At 48.6% G+C, this 20,180-nt stretch overlaps 1 protein-coding gene and 1 long non-coding RNA gene across 3 annotated transcripts in view; one reads left to right on the top strand and one right to left on the bottom strand.

Annotated features, from left to right (window-relative positions):
- Positions 1-13,800, bottom strand: part of IFNGR2 (interferon gamma receptor 2) — a 27,551-nt gene extending 13,751 nt beyond the window's left edge. Inside the window, exons 1-2 of one of the 2 annotated variants that reach the window (XM_055313477.1) lie at positions 13,641-13,800; positions 3,849-3,981 (exon numbers count right to left, since the gene is read on the bottom strand). In XM_055313477.1, coding sequence (XP_055169452.1) covers positions 3,849-3,981; positions 13,641-13,716 — 209 coding nt within the window. In that variant the 5' untranslated portion in view covers positions 13,717-13,800. The remainder of the gene's footprint in view (positions 1-3,848; positions 3,982-13,640) is intronic. The other variant, XM_055313478.1, reaches the window with a different exon arrangement.
- LOC129502067 (uncharacterized) lies at positions 12,493-20,180 on the top strand. Its single transcript, XR_008662878.1, has 3 exons — positions 12,493-12,783; positions 16,626-16,707; positions 20,085-20,180. It is a non-coding gene; the product is annotated as an uncharacterized LOC129502067 (long non-coding RNA).

Here is a 20,180-nt window from a genome sequence, read left to right as displayed (position 1 = left end):
AGATTGGCAGTGTGCTTCAGCAAGGGTAAGTGGGTTGTATTTTTTTTTTTTAAGTTCTACAGATACTTATAGGTACTCTAACCTGCTTCCCGGAAGACCCCAGCTGTTGAACTTGGGCAGAAGGCTCCCCACATTTCAAAGGCTCACTTCCCCATTTACCAGTGGGGACCACTCCTGTTCCCCATCCTCTTCTCTCCTCCAAACTTGGCCCTTTCTCAGAACTGCTTTTGAAAAATGTTTCTCCCCAAAGGGGCCTACAGGGGGACAAGCCAATCAAATTTAAATGACAGCTGACACATGACCGCGGTTTTAGGGGGAAGAGTGGAAAAGGAAGCTGCGTTCTGGAGGCTGCCTCTCCACCTCTCTGCAAAGGGGAGAAACAAGGTTATGTTGGTTCCACTTAAGTGAACACGGCCTCAAGAGCGTGGCCCTGCTCACAGCCAGACTCTGGCCTCCTGTCCAGGGCTCTTACTGCTAGGCGGGCAGTCTGGGTCTCACCCAGGGAGTCACACTGGCTCCCTTCCATGATGGGTCCATCACGACCTGCCTCTGCCCTTGAAATTATCTCATTTGGAAAGCAGCCCTCACCATGAGAGGGCACACAGCATAGTGGTTGAACAAATGGATTCTGGAGCCAGATAACTGGGTTCAAATCCCAATTCCTTCGCTTCTCTGTTCCTTAGTCCCCTTATCTATAAAATGGGGATCAACTGTAGTATTTGCCTCCCCGAGGTATCATGAAGGTTGAACCAGCAGACATGAGCGAAGTGCCTGAGCCAGGACCTGGTGCCCAAGTAAGCACCATGTGAATCATTTGTTCAACACCTGCACAATTATGGACTTCGCTGTTCAGCCTCTGTTGGAGCGCTTCCAAAAGCACTAAGTGTCCCTTCTGACCCAGCAATTCCTCTGCTACAAATGCAAGAAAACAATCAGGTGATTTATGTACGAGGCCACTACCGACAACAGTCACAAACTGGGAACTGTCTACACCCGCAAGTGGGTAAAGAGTTAAATACATCATGTCTGATACATCATACAATAAAACGAGCAGTAAAAATGTTTACGCAGAGATAATTATGAGAAAAAGTGCTCCTACACTTAACTATGTTTGGTTGAAAAAAAAAAAAAAAGGAAGGAGGACCCAGAAGTGTAACCCCAGTTTTGTTTCAGTTTTACACAAGCACCAGCACATTGTCAAACCAAGTGCATGTATTTAGTAAAAAGTCTAGAGAGAGAAACACTAAAAGGAGAATAGAGATTATCCTTGGGCTGTAGAGCACTAGGTTGTTTAAATTTTAAATTCTGGGTAGTCTCACCTTTCTGTTAAGAACATGCATTGCTGTTAAAATCAGTAAAAAAAAAAAAAAAAGAAAGAAAGAAAGAAAAAGAAAGAAAGAAAGAAAGAAAGAAAGAAAGAAAGAAAGAAAGAAAGAAAGAAACATACATTTTCAGAAGACCAGGCTGGTCAAGTCAAGTTTTTAAAAGTGAAATCTCCAGACTTTTTAAATGTTGGCACTAATTGGGAAAAAAGAAAAATTAAACACCAAGGGTCACACACAGCCTGTAGGCTACATTATCTGCAATCCCTGATTTAAACTTTAAATTTTCCCACAGTGCTCAGAGTATTTTGGCTTTGGCTCCTGTACTACCAGAAGACAGGTACCTTCCTTTATAATTTCAGTAATGCTTTACTGTAGAGAAGTGGGATGGAAAAGTTTGAAGTCCCACGAGCCTCAAAATGAAATTATTTCATGTCACTGAAACATCCCCGACATGTAAAAGTCTTGAAAAACAAAAACAAGAGCAAAGGCCCTCCTGCATCATCAAATCAGCAATTGGAAAAGAAAACACGATCAGCCCTGGTTTCAGTTTCTCGTTACCCCTCAACTCTTCCAAATAGGTACGTTCACAGTCACCCCATCTTTTGTTTCTTTCACCAAAACCAACCTTCTAGCCTTGAAAAAACTATCTCCAAAATGCCTTCCAAAAAAAAAAAAAAAAAGAAAGAAAAGAAAACGAAGTAAACATGCTAATCTGGGATGGGAAATTGTCAAAGGCTGTAAGGAATAGTTCTACTAGAATATTTCCACTGTTTCCTGGTGCTCCCTAGACCCACAGATGTACTTCCCCCTTCAAGGCTAAGGAATGCCAGTCAGTGTATCAGCTGTGATTTCCTGTTACTGAAACCTTATTTGGTTCCACAATATCATGTTTACTCTATGCTGAGTAGGGCCAGCTTCTTCGTGGGTGTGTGGCCCATGCAGAGACACAAAGGCCTGCTCAGAAGAGGTGCTCAGTTTGATGCTCTGCTGTCACCATCTTGAATTTCTCAGTAATTCTGAGCAAAGTCCCACCCCCACCCCCCTACAATTTTCATTTTGCACTGGGCCCCACAAATTATGTAGCTGGTCCTTGTGAACTGGTCCACGTACTGTAGATTACTGGTACTTACTTGAGGAACAGAGAACCAAAATTCAGAGATAACCCCAAAACTCTGGTTCAGAGTGTATTTTTATCAAGCAAATATTGTTACAGTGGACATTCCAAGATGAGAAAGGAGTCGTCTGGAAACACACTCCTCTAACATGAACTGCCTGTAATTTTTGTAGATTCCTTCCCTGTTGTTGACCAGAGATACAGTCCAAATTTTATACGGTTGCCACTGCAACCAGATGACACACAATGATCCTTTTTAGTAGTTGCCTAATGTTCAACTACTAGCTAACATGACACGATTTGGCATTTTTCTGCTGATGGACAACGAAGGCTTCAACGTATATTTTCATGAATACGAGGGGTTTCCTTTGCTTTGCTTTGCTTTGCTTTGCTTTCTTTAAAGATTTTATTTATTTGAGAGAGAGAGAGAGAACACATGGGTGAGAGGGAGTGAGAACCTGAGGCAGACACCACACTGAGCACAGAGCCCAACGTGGGGCTCAATTTCACAACGGGGAAGTCCTGACCTGAGCCGAAACCAAGAGTCAGATGCTTAACCAACTGAGTCACCCAGGTGCCCCCTCCCCTTTTTCTCTTTTTCTGATGGGGGCTTGTATCACCTGCGTAGGGGAAAAGTGACGTGGGCATTTCTGTGACTCTGGATGTACAGCAGATGACTCTGCTGTAGCGCGGCCGTGTTAACTAATCCTCATCCAGCACCATCTCCATCAACCATGGGCTCCCAAGCACTGAGCATTACCATTTCTTTAAATTTTGTTTAACTGGTAAAATAAAACGACTTAGCCAATCATTTTTAACTTAGTAACTTAACTTAGTAAACATGTAACAACTGAGGACTTAAGAGTTTGCCTTTCTTCTTCTTCCCATATGTTTCTGTTGCACACCAAATGATGATCAACTGTAAAAAGGGGTGAGAGAGAGAAGGAGGGGCCAGAATAATGTGCAAAATGCAAAAATCCCCTTAGAAATCGAGAATTAGTAGTGATTTACTGAACACGTTCTTCAGTAGGCCACAGCTGGCCCGTCAGGTTCAATAAACCAGATTTTCAAACTTGAAGAAGATGAAGGCTAAAAGGTGCCTCCTGGCCTTTCAAGACAGGAAGCCCTCTTATACGAGCCTCTCCCGAAACCAATGAGAGAACAGTCTCCCACCCCACTAAGAAGCCATGTGGGTAGACAGCAGAGGCTCTGGCACCAGTGCTGCCTAAGCCCCTGTGTGGGTGGGAGGGTGTGAAATCTCTGTCCGTGGAGAGTTTACAGGTACAAGGGGGAATACCTGCTTCCAGTGGCTTTGCAGGCCGTCCTGCCAGGAGGCAGGCTCGAGCAGCTGACCCCAGGGCTCCCCCCACCACTTCCCGTAAAGACGACAACAGAAAGATCTGGCTTACTATTTATACTGCACCTGGTAGACCACGGGCCTCGAGTCATTGCTCAGGGACACTGGCTCCCAGCTCAGAACCCGCTCGGCGTTGTACAGGTGAACCTTCGGGTTTCGAGGAGCAGGGAGCTGGGAAAGGGAGTCTTGAAAGGGGCAGAGTGAGAGAAGGGGGAGGAGGTGAGAGACAAAGGGAGGGTCAAAAGAGAAAATCTGATCACAATTATTTACGTGCATGTCAGCAAAGTATGCCCACAGCTCTGTTTCCGTAAGAGTGCAGAAACGGTTATGACCTGGATCGCTAGGCGTGTGTGTCCCCCTCACCCCCACCTTTGACTACACACGGCCCCACTGACACAGTCCGTGGAAGAAAAGAGAGGCCTGGAGCTGCCTTTCTGCCTGCAGATTCCAGGTCTTATGAACAGGGCCTGGGTGCCAGGGCCTGGCTCAACCAGGATGCTTGTCCTATCTTAATGACTGGTGGGCAGGTTAACTTGAGAGTCTGTGCCTCACTTTCCCCTTCAGGAATAAGGGATAGAAAATAGTACGGTCCAAAAGTGAGCACTGATGATCGGTGCTCACGTGACATGCATCAGCCCCAGAGTTCCATTAGTACCAGACATGCATTCATACCAAGGGAGCGTCTGATAAACCTCCACAGGTACATGCACATGCCCCAAACCAGGTGTGCAAAGCTCAAAGGCACATGGAGGGTGACACGTGTCCCTTGGGTTCCATGAGAGTTGTGTGTTTCTCAAGGACCCCCCACCCCCACCCCGTATCACAATCACCAAGGCAGCACTGGAAATGCAGATGCCCAGGCCACACCCCCCAGACCTGGAAATCCACATTTGCAACAAGCTTCCCAGCTGATTCTTAGGCACAGTAAAATCTGAAGACTACAAACAGCAAAGTAACAGCCACCCCAGGGAAACATGGCCAAAGTCAGAGTCCCCTTCCTGGGGTGACCTGGAAGGCACAGCTCCAGCCCCCGCAGCAGATACTTCACAGGACTCACAGTGCAAGCACAGGAGCCTTTGCTCTCGCAAGGAAACACAATCATGATGAACCTTTCTCTGAGATTGAAAGATTAATGAGAAACGCCCAGGGAGTGGAAAGAAAGATTTGAAAAACATGCAGAGCATGTCCCAGAATTCAGAGCAGGAAACTCAAACCACATGTTGTCAGTAAATGCATTCAATCTTGAAGAATGGTGGCCAGTTGGCCAGTTGGCCAGCTCTTCCTCGGAAGGATGCGTAACCAAGTGTCTGTGGCCACTTGTTTACTTACAGAATGCCCACTGTCTCCACAGCTCGGAGCTCAGGCTGGCCTTCATTCCAGATCATTCTTCAACCAGCTACCCCACACTCCTGCCAACTGACAGCAGGCGTGGCGAAAGCCAGGGCCAACGGTGGGCAGGCCGCAGCAGCCCAGAGGGGGGCTGCTCTCCAGGGCAGGCCCACCTCGCTTGCTGTGGCTGCTGTGCGGCCTGGCATATCCCAGGGCAGAGCCCAGGACTGGAGCCCTGCTGCCAGGAGCACCGTGCAGGGCCCCCGGGGCGAGGGCTTGGTGAGCGCCGGGCACCCATCAGAATCCCAGAGACCTCCTTTTCCTTCCTGTATCAGTTTCCTATTGATGCTGGGATGAAGTAGCACCAGTTTGGTGTCTTAAAACCAACGAGATTTCTCTAGTAGAGTTCTGGAGGTCAGGAGTTCGAAACCGGTCTCACTGGGGCTAAACTCAGGATGTTGGTCAGGCTGTGTTCCTTCTGGAAGCTCTGGGGGGAGAAATAGCTCCTTGCGTCCTCCCGTTTCTAGAAGCAGCCCACATTCTTTGGCTCTGACTCCTTCCCTCAGCAACAACAGGCTGATTCCTCCTCTCTCTCTTTTGACTATCCATTTATTTATTTTTCTTAAAAAAATTTTTTTTGAGAATTTACTGATTTATTTTAGAGAGAGAAAGAGAGCAAGAGCGAGAGGGGCAGAGAGGGAGAAGAGAGAAATCCAAGCGGACTCTGCCCTGAGCGCAGAGCCAGACACAGGCTCATTCCCACCACCCTGACATCACCAGGACCTGAGCCCAAAATCAAGAGTCAGACACTTAACCGACAGGGTCCCCCAGGTGCCCCTTTCTTCTAAAATTTTCACTTAAATTCTAGTTAGTTAACTTACAGTGCAATACTGGTTTCAGGAGGAGAATTCAGTGATTCATCACTGACATAAAACACCCAGTGCTCTTCACAACAAGTGCTCTCTTTAATGCCCAGCCCCCATCACTTCCCCTCCATCAACCCTCAGTGTGTGTTCTAATCTTAAGAGTCTCTAATGGTTTGTTTCTCTTTTTCTCCTCCTGTGTGCTCACCTGTTTTGTTTCTTAAATTCCACATGAGTGTAATTATATGGTATTTGTCTTTAACTTATTCACTTCGCATAACACGCTCTCGCTAGATCCACATTGTTGCAAATGGCAAGATTTCATTCTTTTGGAGGCTGAGCAATATTCCATTACATACACACACACACACACACACACACACACACACCACATCTTCTTTATCTATCCACCTGTCGATGGACATTTGGGCCTTCTCCATACTTTGATTATTGTTGATAATGTTGCTATAAACATCAGGGTGCACGTGCCCTTTCAAGTCTGTATTTTTGTATCCTTTGGGTAAACAGCTAGTAGTGGAATTGCTGGATCATAGGGTAGTTCTATTTTTAAGTTTAAAAAAAAGATTTTATTTATTTGAGAGAGAGAGATCGCACAGGGGGAGGGGTCTCCAGGGAGAGGGAAAGAGAGAATCCCAAGACTCTGCGTAGAGCACAGAGCCCAATGCAGGGCTTGATCTCACGACCCTGAGATCACGACCTGAGCCAAAATCAAGATTTGGATGCTCAACTGACTGAGCCTCTCATTTTTAACTTTTGAGGAACCTCCGGACTGCTCTCCAGAGTGGCTGCACCAGTGTGCGTTTCCACCAACAGCGTAAGAGGGTTCCCCTTTCTCTGCATCCTCACCAACATCTGTTGTTTTCTGAGTTGTTGATTTTAGCCATCTGACAGGTGTGAGGTGGTATCTCACTGTGGCTTTGATTTGTATTTCCCTGATGACCAGTGATGTTGAGCATTTTTCATGTGTCTTTTGGCCATCTGGATGTCTTCTTTGGAAAAGTGCCTATTCATGTCTTCTGCCCATTTCTTTTTCTTTTTAATTTTTTTTAAAGATTTTATTTATTTATTCATAGAGACACACACACACAGAGAGAGAGAGAGAGAGAGGCAGAGACAGAAGCAGGCACCATGCAGAGAGCCTGACGGGGGACTCAATCCAGGGTCTCCAGGATCACACCCTGGGCTGCAGGCAGCGCTAAACTGCTGCGCCACTGGGGCTGCCCTTCTGCCCATTTCTTAACTGAATGATTTGTTTTTTGGATGTTGAGTTTGGTAAGTTCTTTATAGAGTTTGGATACTAACCCTTTATCAGATATGTCATCTGCAAATATCTTCTCCCATTCCGTAGGTTGCCTTCTGGTTTTGTTGGCTGTTTCCTTTGCTGTGCAGAAGCTTTTGTCTTGATGAAGTCCCCATAGCTCATGTCTGCTTCTGTCTCCTTTACCATATGCAGTAAGAAGCTGCTATGGTTGAGGTCAAAGAGGTCGATGCTTGTCTTCTCTTCTAGGATTTTGATGGTTTCCTATCTCACATTTAGGTCTTTCATCCATTTTGAACTTATTTTTGTGTACGGTATAAGAAAGTAGTCGAGTTTCATTCTTCTGCATGCGGCTGTCCAGTTTTCCCACCACCACTTGTTGAAGAGATAGGCTGATGCCTATTCACGCTGCCACCTCTCTGGTCTGACTCTCCTCTTCCATCTCTGAAGGACCCCTGTGATCACAGTGGGCCTACGGAGCCCTACTATCCAGGGTCATCTCACTATCTGAGGATCCCTGGTCACATCTGCAAAGTCCCATCTGCGCTGTAAGGTCACACAGCCATGGGCTCTGGGGCTTACGATGTGGACATGTTTGGGGACCATTACTCTGCCTGTCACAGTGCCTTTCACTATCTCCCCATCTCTGAGTTGGCGGGGGAGTGGGGGTGGGGGTGGGGGTGGGGGGGTGGGGAGCCATCTCTTCTGGCACTCCCGTATCCGTGATCCAGATATTCAGCTAAGAAAGGAAGCACCAAAGGACTGAACAAGAGGGAAGGGCTTCTACCCCAACTGACGGCTGGACCAGAAGAAAGGCTTCCCCATAAACATGGAGTCTCCAGATGAGCCTTCTGCTTTCTTCAACTTTCATTTTGCCAAGATGTGGAAGGTGACCCACGGTCTCTCACTCTGACATCTGACTTTCCTGGAATCCCCTCCTCACCACATTCAGAGGAGATAACCAGTCTTAAAACGGAGGGTTTCACAATGAAACACCCAAGACTGCCCACTTGTTAACAATTGCCTCAGAACACTGCCCTCTGCACCCCTCAGAAGGCTTGTCCTTGAGCTGCCTCGTCCCCAAGGGGCCCTCCTCGTTCCTGGGAAACCCAGGGCCTGCCCTTCCGCTCCTTCTCTGGAACCTTCTTTCCAGCTATGCCATGGCTCTCTCCCCTACTCCCTTTGGGTCTCTGCTCTGGTTTCTGGTGTAAAAGGCCCAGGGCTTGGGAGTCCCTGTCCCTGCCTGACTTGTCCAAATGATGCTTGTTTACCACCTGAGTTTTGTCTACACCACGGTGCTTAGAATTCCAGAACGAGACTGCCTGAGTTCCAAGCTGCACACTCCTCGGCACCCTGGGCAATTTGTTTAACCTCTCTGTGCCTCAGCTGTCTCATCTGAAAAATGGGTACAGTACAGACCCCACAGTGTTGTTAGGTGGAGAGAATGAACTGGTTTTCTGCACGGGGCTGAGGACAGGGTGAGCACCTTGTGATCCATGCCTCTCCTCATTGCTAGCAGTTTATCAACAGTGTCCCTAAGTGCAAGAGCAAGGAGCTCCAGGAAGGCTGGGCGTTGTTGGATTTGGGGACTGTTTTAGCCCCCCTGCTGGGAAGTGCAGGCACTCAGGATCTGGGGAAGGACTGGCCTGCAGCCCAGCAGCATGCTCTCCTCCAGAGATTACATAACCAATTTCTTGTCCTCAGCACCACGTTCACCCACTCAAAAATCAAGCAAAGCTTAGGTTCCCTTCTTCCTTCCTGGCTTTCTGCTGAACTCTTCCCATCTGTCTGGTCTCTGCTGTTGCAGGGAGTGGGTGAACCACTCTGGGCTGTGACTTAATTGGTTGGCTCCTAAGAGTCAGTATATTTAGGGTCATAGCGCCTGCTGTCAATGGTCCATATAAGCTCAGTGGGAAGAGAACAGAACTTTTGGATAAAGGGTGGAGGCTCGAATCCTGATCCTATGACCTACAGCCACAGATCCTGCCAACACCCCAGCTAAGGCTCTGTTTCCTCCTTAATTATGGAGCAGTGCCATCTCTCCTGGAGCATAGTGAGGGACAAATGCAAGACCACAAATGAAAAGCAAACTAGACACTGCTGTCTAAGTAAATTTCTAAGACGGGACTCTTTCAGGGTGACCTGGTTCCTCAGGATGGCTACTTGTGCAGATGGCAAGTAGCAACCAGTCACCCAGACCCTGCCTTCAGGGACCAGCAACAGGGTGCCTAGCCCCATGCTGAGCGCTGTATCCAACAGTCTGACCCTGAGGGAGGCAGAAGAGCGGGCCCCCAAGGATGTTTGTGTCCTGTGAATATATTAGGTTCCATGGTAAAGGGGAATTGAGGTTGTAGATGGAATTTAGGTTCCTAATCAAAAGACCTTAAAATAGAGAGCTTCTCCTGAAATATGTGGGCAGACCCAGTGTCATCACAACAGAGTTTCTCTGGAAGCTGGAGAAGGCAAGGAAACAACTCTCCCCCTAGAACCTCCAAAAAGGAGCGCATCCCTACTGACACCTCGATTTTAGCCCAGAGCCTGACTTCTGACCTCCAGAGCTGTAAGATAATAAATTGGGGTTGTTTTAAGGCACTAAGTTGGTGGTGATTTGTTAGAACAACAGGAACTCATATGGTCCCTGGAGGTGGACACCAGGGCTTTAATGACACCCCAGCTCCAGAAGATAAAAGTTCACAACAATAGTAGGATGTACAGAGTTCCACTCTCCCTTCCCCCTCCATGGTCTATGGGACAGTAACTCATAAACCATTAATGGTAAGAAGAGATAACGCAGGTATCGTTTGTATGAAGAGTGTTCTCTGCATCTCACAACTACAGTCCTCCTGGGCTACCTTCATGCCACCTTCCTGTCCCTGCCCATCACCTCTGATCTACCCTGGATCCAGGCATTTAAGACTTAAGTCGTATTTAAGAATAGGCTTTCTTGGGTCTCAAAAGGATACTTTGGTTAACATACATTACACATAGAGGGATGCCTGGGGGGCTCAGTTGGTTAAGCATCTGCCTTCAGCTTAGGTCATGATCTCAGGGTCCTGGATTGAGCCCTGCATCACCCTGACCTCTCTCCTCCCCCTCTCCTCCCTCACCCCAGCTCATGTTCTCTCACTCTCTCTCTCATAAATAAAATCTTTTTTAAAAAACCCATACATCACACACAGATAATAAAATAAAGTACAGGGATGCCTGGGTGGCTCAGCAGTTGAGCTACTGCCTTCGGCTCAGGTCGTGATCCGAGAGTCCTGGGATTGAGTCCCACATTGGGCTCCCTGCAGGGAGCCTGCTTCTCCCTCTGCCTGTGTCTCTGCCTCTCTCTCTCTCTGTCTCTTTCATGAATAAATAAACAGAATATTTTTTAAAGTACAGTTAACATTAAAATCAACCATTTAATCTTGACATGCAAAGACCCTTTAGGATCTTTCTATGGATGGGGCGTTATAATGAACATCTTACCTCCCACACCTCATGGGTGAGGAGAAGCCAAAAAACATTAAGACATAGACGGTACATAAAACCCTCTCTGACAAACAAGAGTCACTTAATACAGGAGTGCCTGGATGGCTCAGTCAGTTAAGCATCAGACTCTTGATTTCAGCTCAAGTCCCAATCTCAGGGTCATAAGATTGAGCCCCGTGTCAGGCTCCTCCCTCAGAGGGGAGTCTGCTTGAGACTCTTTCTCTCCCTCTCCCTTCCCCCACTCACCTGCATACTCTCTCTCCCAGATAAATAAATAAATCTTCTTTAAAAAAGAGTTTTTTTTAGAGCAAAATATGCCCCCCCCACATGTCACTTTGGCAGGTTGATTTTTTTAAAATGTTAATTATTTGGAATTAAAGTTACTTAAGAAACAGTCAGTGCAAGAAGGACAGTCTGACTTTCCTTTATCCCCAGAAATAAATTCCTCCTATGAAGGTGTCCTTCCTATACCAGAAGGGTAAAGAGCATCTTTACTCAGAGACAGGGAATTCAAGGCTGGCAAGGCTCTATAAACAACCTCTGTTACTTCTTCATTCATTTGCTACCCCAACTCAAACCCCTTTGTTTGGTCAAATCTCCGCAAATCATTGTTTCTCTAACAGGCAGGAAAGCTGCCTATTTTGGTTACTTCTTCAAGTCTCATATTTTTATAAGCTCCAGTAGGTACAAAATTAAATCTGTTTTTCTCCTATTACTCTGTCTCCTGTCAACTTAATTATTAGACCAGTGGCAGAACTTAGAAGGCAAAAAGGAAAAGTTTTCCTCCCGTACACTACAATTTAGACCAGGTCCAATATTTTACATATGTTCTCCTTATAACAACTCTAAGGCATAGATACTATAAGTTTTCTTTTTTAAAAATTTGTTTTCGATATTCATATTTTTCCCTCTGACCATAAAACCAATCTCCTGATTACTGAAGGATACTTGAAAATTATGAGAAAGCATGGAAATTTTTCTACTACCCATTTACTATATAACCATTGTTAATAGTTCCACTCTGTGCTTGGACTAAGAGTTTCTCTTAAAAATATCCCAGTTGGTTTTTTAATGGTTTATTATAAAAGAATCTTAAGTATTCACAAGAGATTAGCATAACATGGTGCTATTTTTCAAAGGATCTATGACGGAGGAGCAGCTCTTTCTTTCTTTCTTTCTTTCTTTCTTTCTTTCTTTCTTTTCTTTCTTCTTTCTTTCTCTTTCTTTTCTTTTCTTTTCTTTTTTTCTTTTCTTTTCTTTTCTTTTTTAGAGGAAGGAGAGATAGAGGTAGAGAGAGAAGAAACTTAAGCTGGCTCCAGGCCCACTGGAGCTGACATGGGGCTTGATCTCATGACCTGAACTGAAATCAAGAGTCTGATGCTTAACCAGCTGAGCCATCCAGGCACCCCTGGACCAGTTTATTTCTGATGCATCACACAGACCCAAACTATAAGATAATTACTAGAAAGACACACAGGGCCTTCGGTGTTGGGGCAATGTCAAATTGCAGTTTCTAAATACTTCTCTCCACCTCAGACTCTCGGCAGACAAGTCACAAATGCTGCACAGACCACCACTAGTGAAGAGTAGCACCAGTATAAAGGAACCACCACCAAGCCCATCACCCAGCAGCTCAGGCAGTTACCAACATTTTGCCAAACCCCGGATTGCAAGTGAAGGAGACCCAGGGAGGGCAGAACAGAGATTGCCCAAGACTTGAAGGGGGGGGGGGTGTGGGGGTGGGTGGGTGGTGAAGTCAGGATTCAAATCCATCTGTCTCAAAGGAAAATAGCCCTTTGGCCAGGAGCACAAACCCTCCTGTGTGCTCCCCTCATCAGGAGATTTGGAATCTAAGAGCCTTTCTAAGTGATGCTGGCAGAAGAAACAAACCTAAACCACACCCTGAGCAAAACATCTAAATTCGTGACACGATTTAAGTGCTACGCAACCGATGACAGTCTCTCTCCCTGGGCAAGAACGCAGCAAACCAATAACACACATGCCTACACAGAGGATAACCTGCGCACACCTTCCTCGCTGAGGTCCTCTTAAACTTTTTACATTTGGCTTAGAAGTATGGGCAGTTGGTGGTCGGGGGTAAGGAGGAGGCTGACCCAGGGAAGGGGCAATCTGGATGGGAGCTGAGCTGGGGTCAAAAGTCTGGTTCTGATGACTCTGGGCCGCCAACACCACCGGGGGTCGGGGCATTTCTGGGTCCTGCCCCGAGCGCTGCCTCCCATCCGTCCGACCCCATCAGGACTCCCACACTCCCTATCAATCGCACCCCTGTCGCAGCTGCAAGGAAGGCAGCCTGGGGCCCCCCCGCGCCTACCTCGGGCCACCGCCGAGGGCGCGCCAGGCCAGGCAGGGGCCGCGGGCAGCCAGGCCGGGCCGGCGAGCCCGAGGCCGGCAGAGGCGCCCCTCCCCCAGGCCTGCCTCCGGCTTTCCTCGCTTCTCGCGGAGACCTGCGGAGCCGTCGGCCGCACCGGCTCGCGGGCGAGAGCCGCCGAGCAACAAGCAGGGTGCCCCGAGTCACGCAGGGGCAGCGGGAGCGCCCCCGGCCCGGGAGGGCTGCTGACCCGGGGCCAGGACGCCGGGGCCGGGAGTGGGGGGGGCTCCTCGCCCAGGCACTGCCCGGAATTCCCCGCCGTCCAGCCCACACCGCGCACCCCACACCCGCGGCGGGCTCCCCGCATCCCCACCACCGATCCGGGCTCCCCGTGGGCCCCTCGCCCGCTGCGGGCGCCCCCGGGAACCCAACCCCGACCTGCGCTGCCCGAGAGCCGCCCCCGCGGGCCCCCTCCCCGCGCCCCCCTCGGGCGGCCACCGGCTGCGACGAGCCCCCGGGCGGCCCCGGGCTGGGGTGGGGTCGGGTCGGGGCTGGGCAGGCCCGGCTCACCTGCTGGGGACGCCGCGGCGCCGCGGCCGCCGAGCAGCAACAACAGCAGCAGCAGCGGCGGCGGCGGCGGCCGCATGGCCCGGGGCTGCGGCGCCGCCGGCTCGGCCGCGGCTCTGGGAGCGGCCCGGCCCCGGCGCGGGGTCCCCCGAGCGGCTCACGTCGCCGCCCCGGCGGCCATGGCGAGCGCAGGGCGAGCGCAGGGCGCGCGGGGCCCGCCCCTTCCCGGGCGGCGGCGGCGGCGGCGGCGGCGGCGGCGGGACGGCCTGGCTCGGCCGCCGCGCCCCTCCCGGCCCCTCCCGGCGGCCCCGCCCAGCCCCGCCGGCCGCGGGACTTTCCTGGCGGCCCGACCCGCGCGGTGGGCGCCCGACTCTCCCCGCGGCCCAGGCCCCGGGCCTCCCCGAGCGAGCGCGGAGCGGGCCGCCCAGGCCCGGCACAGCCCCGGGGGCAGACCGGGACCCCCGCAGACCCCACCGCCCGGGGCTTGGGCCCCTCTGGGAAGAGCCCCCTCCCCCACCCCCAACCCCCAACCTCAAGGCTCGCGGTGGGCCTCGTGCCGAGCCTCGCCTCCGCGCCCTCCCCCACCCGCAGCCCATCATCCCCCCTTCCCCTGCTGCTCCCAGATGCGTGGGGGTCACACGGGTCCTCCCTTGGCTTAAACTTTGCTTTCGTAGCCTCTCAAACGCACACTAAGCTTTTAACCCCTTTTTGGAAACAGGGTTAAGGGTGCAGTGGTTAGAAACGGCCCAGGTGAAGGCAGGTGTGGGGCTCTGGGGAAGGGGGGGCACAGAGCAAGGCGGAGGGAAAAGAGAGAAACGTCCCACATTTCAGGGTGGCCTGTGGGTTTGGCCCTGGTCTGGGCTTCGAAGTGAATGAGGAAGTGACCTCAGGAGCTGGGGGAGTGCGGTGGAGTGAGGGGCCGTGGGGCTGGGCCGAGGCCTACTCTCCCAGCCTGGGCCAAGCTCCAGTTTAATACCAGCTGCAAGGATCTGGGTCTTCTAGGTTCCCCCAAGATGGGCCATAAACCCAGCTGAGCAGGGGAGGAAAGGCGCAAAGAAGGAAATGAATGGAGGACCTCAAGAATTGAAGAACGTTGGGTACCTGGGTTGCTCAGTGGTTGAGTGTCTGCCTTTGGCCCCTGTTGGTTGGTCGTGGTCCCAGGGGTCCTGTGCATTGGGCTCCTGACAAGGAGCCTGCTTCTCCCTCTGCCTCTGTCTCTCTACATCTCTCATGAATAAATAAATAAATAATCTTAAAAAAAAATTAAAAAACAGAGTAATCAAGGCCCACTTAGGAGTCTGCTGGGCTACTTGCCAACAAAGTATTTGGCAACATAGGGCTTTACTTTTGGACTTCTTACATTTTATTTCATTTACTTAAAAGATTTTTTTAAGGTTTTATTTATTCATGAGAGACATAGAAAGAGAGACAGAGACATAGGCAGAGGGAGAAGCAGGCTCCCTGTGGGAAGCCCGATGTGGGACTCGATCCCAGGACGTTGGGACCCTGGCATCACGCCCTGAGCCAAAGGCAGACGCTCAACCACTGAGCCACTCAGGTGCCCCTTAAAAGATTTATTTATTTATTTATTTTTTAATTTTTAAGTAATCTCTACCTAACGTGGTGCTAGAACTTAAAACACAGAGATCAAGAGTCTCTAGCTGTAGAGACTGAGCTCCCCAGGCGCCCCCAACATCTTGCTTTTTTTTTTTTTTTTGGTAGAACTCTTGAAATTGGTCACTATTGTAAAAAAAAAATAGGTGATAAAATATCTAGCGGTTATCTGAATGATGCTTTGAGTGGGTTTTTTGAGACACAGAGATATGTTTATATTCTAAGTGCAAAAAGCAGTATGTAAGCCAGAGTCCTCGCACATTGAGAATGATTGGAGGAAACATACCACCATACTCACATAAAGTAGGTAATGGGATTATGAATGGTAACAGTTTTCTTTTTTTAAACGTTTTTCCCCTCAAAGGGCATATTTTACTTTCATAGTCAAGAAAAAAAAATCATGTTAAAGGAAAGGACAGCCGAGCATCCATCTCAGCCCATGCCAGAGAGCGCTGATGTAGGGTTTTCAGAGGAAAGGACAATGGTTTTCGATGGGGGTGCGGGGAAGGCAGTAAAACTCCACAGAATACTTGTTTCTCCCCAGCTGGAGAATCTCATTCCAGAGCTCTTCCCTGCTAAAATGTGGAGGGTTTACTTTTTCCTTACAGAAGTCCGTGACAAGATACCAAAAGGAACATATCCAGTGCTGTTGAGCCTGGCATTCTGTTGTTATTTTAAGCACACAATACCCCCAAAGCAAGTAAATGCCAAGAATGCTTGATCACCATGGAAAGGCCAATTCTCCTTTCCACGTTCCTCCTGGCTGGAAGACTTACTTTTGAGGTCATCGCTAGATGACTCTGACTTCCACAGAGATCCTACACCTAAAGAGAACAAGAATCCAATCCTGTTGCATTTCTTGGGAAAGATGTCTAAGCATCCACTACCCTTTGTCTGGTCCCATGTATAGCCGCCTGGCATCATGCAACTCCTTGGTTATTGCATAAAACACCGACGTGGGTTCCCTTCTGCAGCTTCTCCCTTTTGGAGGCAGATTTACTGTGAAACTACCAAAGCTTAACCTCCCAGCCACCCCCCCCCCACACACACACACACCCTTGCCCAACCTCCAAGGGGCTGCTGGCACAGAGTTCGCATTGTCATATGCTTCTCCAAAATCTGCAAAGTAAGAGATTCTAACCACAGTTGTTAGGACCTCTGTCTCTTCCCTCTCTGACTTCTCTTTTAACTCACTTCTCATGGAGGGTGGTGCTGGGGGGGGGGTGGCTGTGGCATTTCTTGAGAAGTGTCTTAATACTGTGTATCACCAACAAATGGTCAAGTCAAAAGGAACCCTTCTAAAGTATCAGTAATGAACACTTTGATACATCATTCTAGAGAAAAGACTGAATCGACTTTCTATTCTGTATACAGAGCATGTTTCAGAAGGTCGTCATTTGTAGAGACGAAGATGACACAAAGATATACGTATTCCAGAGTCAGACAATTAATACAGGTATTTTATTTTTCTGCATTTTGCAATGTTAGTGGTATTTGGAAGCTTTAAAAAATTGATAACTTGTGATTTATTTTCTCATTGTGAATAAATGATTTTGTACCTAATTATATATTCTTAGCTGTGTATTATTATTATTTTTAGACTTTTTTTACTTATTTATTTGGGAGAGAGGGAGAGTGCATGCCCACACGGGGAGGGGGAGGGACGGAGGGAGAGAGAAGCAGACTCCTTGCTGAGCAGGGAGCCAGAAGCAGGGCTCCATCCCAGGACCCCAAGGTCATGACCTGAGTTGAAGGCAGGTGCTTAACCAACTGAGCCACCCAGGTGCCCCAGTTGTGTATTATTTAATAGTATCATATAATTATAGGACACCTGGGTGGCTCAGTGGTTGAGTGTCTGCCTCTGGCTCAGGGCACTATCCCAGGATCCTGGGATCAAGTTCCCCATCGGGCTCCTTGCAGGGAGCCTACTTCTCCCTCTGCCTATGTCTCTGTCTCTCTCATGAATAAATAAATGAAATCTTAAAAAAAATTACATGATTAACAATAATTGATGTAAATAATATATTAATATAGAGATGATTATATAAATAGCATATAGATATATAAATATAAATTATATAAAAATTAATAATCTTGGGGCAGCCCCGGTGGCGCAGTGGTTTAGCGGCGCCTGCAGCCCAGGGTGTGATCCTGGAGACCCAGGATCGAGTCCCACATTGGGCTCCCTGCATGGAGCCTGCTTCTCCCTCTGCCTGTGTCTCTGCCTCTCTCTCTCTCTCTCTGAATTAAAAAAAATAAATAAATAAACTTCAGCCTTACCAAACCCAAATTCCTCCTTCCCTTTCCATTAATTTGCTATCTTCTAACCAGTTAATCTTCCTGAAATCTTTTCCTTACACTAGTAATCTGGAGGTGCTCCCCTCATCTCCCTCAGGAGGGATGGCAGAAAGAAGCCAATATTGGTTGTTGGCCGGGGGAGGTTTTCCATGTGTTATATCACTCAGTCCTCTCAGGTAGGGGGATTATGACTCCCAATTCACAGATGAGGAGTTTCGAGTTAGCATGGGCAGGGAAGGATGTTTTTGTGCAAGATTTAGAAGTGAAGCCATATTCCTTCACTCTCAGGAGGCTGGGGCAGGGCACGGGACATTGTTGCCATTCTAGCACTGTGGCTTATTTGCTGGCATCCTGGACAGCGAGGACCAGGCCCCTCCAGCTCCTGCTGAATCCTCTGTACAACCAACCTCCCTGTCTCCTGGGCCAGGAGTGCGTTAGCTCCATGACAAAGGGCGTCAGCTTTGCCTCAGGACCCTTGTGCTGTCATCCGTGTTGGAGGTTGGAGATGGTGAGAAACCAACAGTGGTTCCAGCTCAGCCTTAGCTTCCTGCTTGTCCTTGCGATCTTCAACCTTCTCTTCCCCACTGCCTGCCCTGAGAGCTGCGGGATCCAGCCTCAGATACAGGAAAAATCGTCCCATACAGACGGGGTAGCCAACTCCTGCAATCACCCAGGGTCCAACTCCTATCACACACACACACCCCCCACCCGGTGGTTCTGCTTCTCTGACCCAAACATGACTGATCATACCCCCAAATTGCACAGCCAACGAGTGGTGGGGTGGGCTCTTGGCTCTAAAGCACCTTGCACCTCACGCCAAACTTCTCACCCTGCCATGTCAGTCTCCTCATCACTAGGCCTGCCTCTACCTGATGGATCATACTTTCTGTGACTCCTTGACAAGACCCACTAGTCCATCAGCGCACCTCTGATGATGAACTTCCTGAGGGTCCCTGCGCACTCCTCTTCTGATGGTATCTGCCCCACTTCCTTCACTTCTCACCTCCTCCCCCACCCACACCCTAAATTCTAAAGCTCAGTCTCTGGCTGGAGCTTTCACTCCCTGAGAAGTTCGTTGCCCTCCTTGACCACCTCCTGGAATCAGCCTTGACTGAGACGGTTACCTCCAAAGTGCAGGTGGGTGAGTGGCCTCCATAGATTCAAACAGAGTAGCAAGAGCTCTGAGCCCAGAATAGGCCCTGAGCAATGCTAAGTGGAGCCTTGATTTGTCACTTGGAGTCCTCCATCCTGAGAAAAGCCAACAGCAAGAGCCCAGGGATTGGCATACAACAAAAAGGACAAATTCACTGGAGCCTGGGGCCTGTCTTCTCATCATGTCTGTTGTAGGGCCCCCTTGCATCTTCCTGCAGATTTGCATTTCCGGTCCCCCCCTTCCCGTGGGGCCCCAAAAAACCTCATTACAAAAATATACACTCTCTTTCTCTTTTACCTCCTTCAAGGAAGGATCCCTACAAGAGTATCACAAAGTACGACATTATGCATTCTATTCCTCTGTGAAACAGGGGGATGGGTAGTATCTAGAAATTTGGCACAGAGGAGAGACTAGGCAGAGAGAGGAGGACATTTTATGGGTCCTTTTAACCTTTTTGAAAAGTGAAGATATGTCTATATGTATTGATTATTTAAATGTAATTAATCAACATATAGTGTATTATTAGTTTCAGAGGTAGAGTTCAGTAATTTATCAGTTGCTTACAACACCCAGCACTCATTACACCACGTGTCCTTAATGCCTATCACTCAGTTACCCCATACCCCTATCCACCCCTCCTCCAGCAACCCTCAGTCGTTTCCTATGATTAAGAGTCTCTTATGGTTTAGGGCATCTGGGTGGCTCAGTTGGTTAAGCGTCTGCCTTCAGCTCAGGTCATGATCTCAGAGTCCTGGGATGGAGCCCCATGTCGGGTTCCCTGCTCACCAGGAGTCTGCATCTCCCTCTCCCTCTACCTCTCCCCCGCTGCTCATGTTCTCTGTCTCTCTGTTTCAAATCAATAAATAAAATCTTAAAAAATTAAAAAGAGGGATGCCTTGGTGATTCAGTGGTTGAGCGTCTGCCTTTGGCTCAGGTCATGATCCCGGGGTCTGGGGATCGAGTCCCACATTGGGCTTCCCACGGGGAGCCTGCTTCTCCCTCTGTCTACGTCTTTGCCTTTCTGTATCTCTCATGAATAAGTAAATAAAATCTTTAAAAACAAACAAACACAAGGGTCTCTTATGGTTTGTCTCTGTCTCTGATTTCATCTTGTTTTGTTTTTCCCTCCCTTCCCCTATGATCCTCTGTTTTGTTTCTTAAATTCCACATATGAATGAGATAATATGATAATTGTCTTTCTCTGATTGACTTATTTTGCTTAGCATAATATCTTCTAGTTCCATCCACATCATTGCAAATGGCAAGATGTTGCAGGTTTTTTGATGGCTGAGTAGTATTCATATATATATATCATATATATATATATCTCACATCTTCTTTATCCATGCATCTGTTGATGGACATCTGGGCTCTTTCCATAGGTTGATTATCGTGGACATTGCTTCCATAAACACTGGGCTGCACATGCCCCTTCGGATCACTACATTTGGGATGCCTATAATTAGGTGCATGCTGAC

The sequence above is a fragment of the Nyctereutes procyonoides genome, unplaced genomic scaffold, assembly GCF_905146905.1.
Source record: "Nyctereutes procyonoides isolate TBG_1078 unplaced genomic scaffold, NYPRO_anot_genome, whole genome shotgun sequence".
Taxonomy (NCBI): Eukaryota; Metazoa; Chordata; class Mammalia; order Carnivora; family Canidae; genus Nyctereutes; species Nyctereutes procyonoides.
This window is presented reverse-complemented; position numbering and strand designations above follow the sequence as displayed.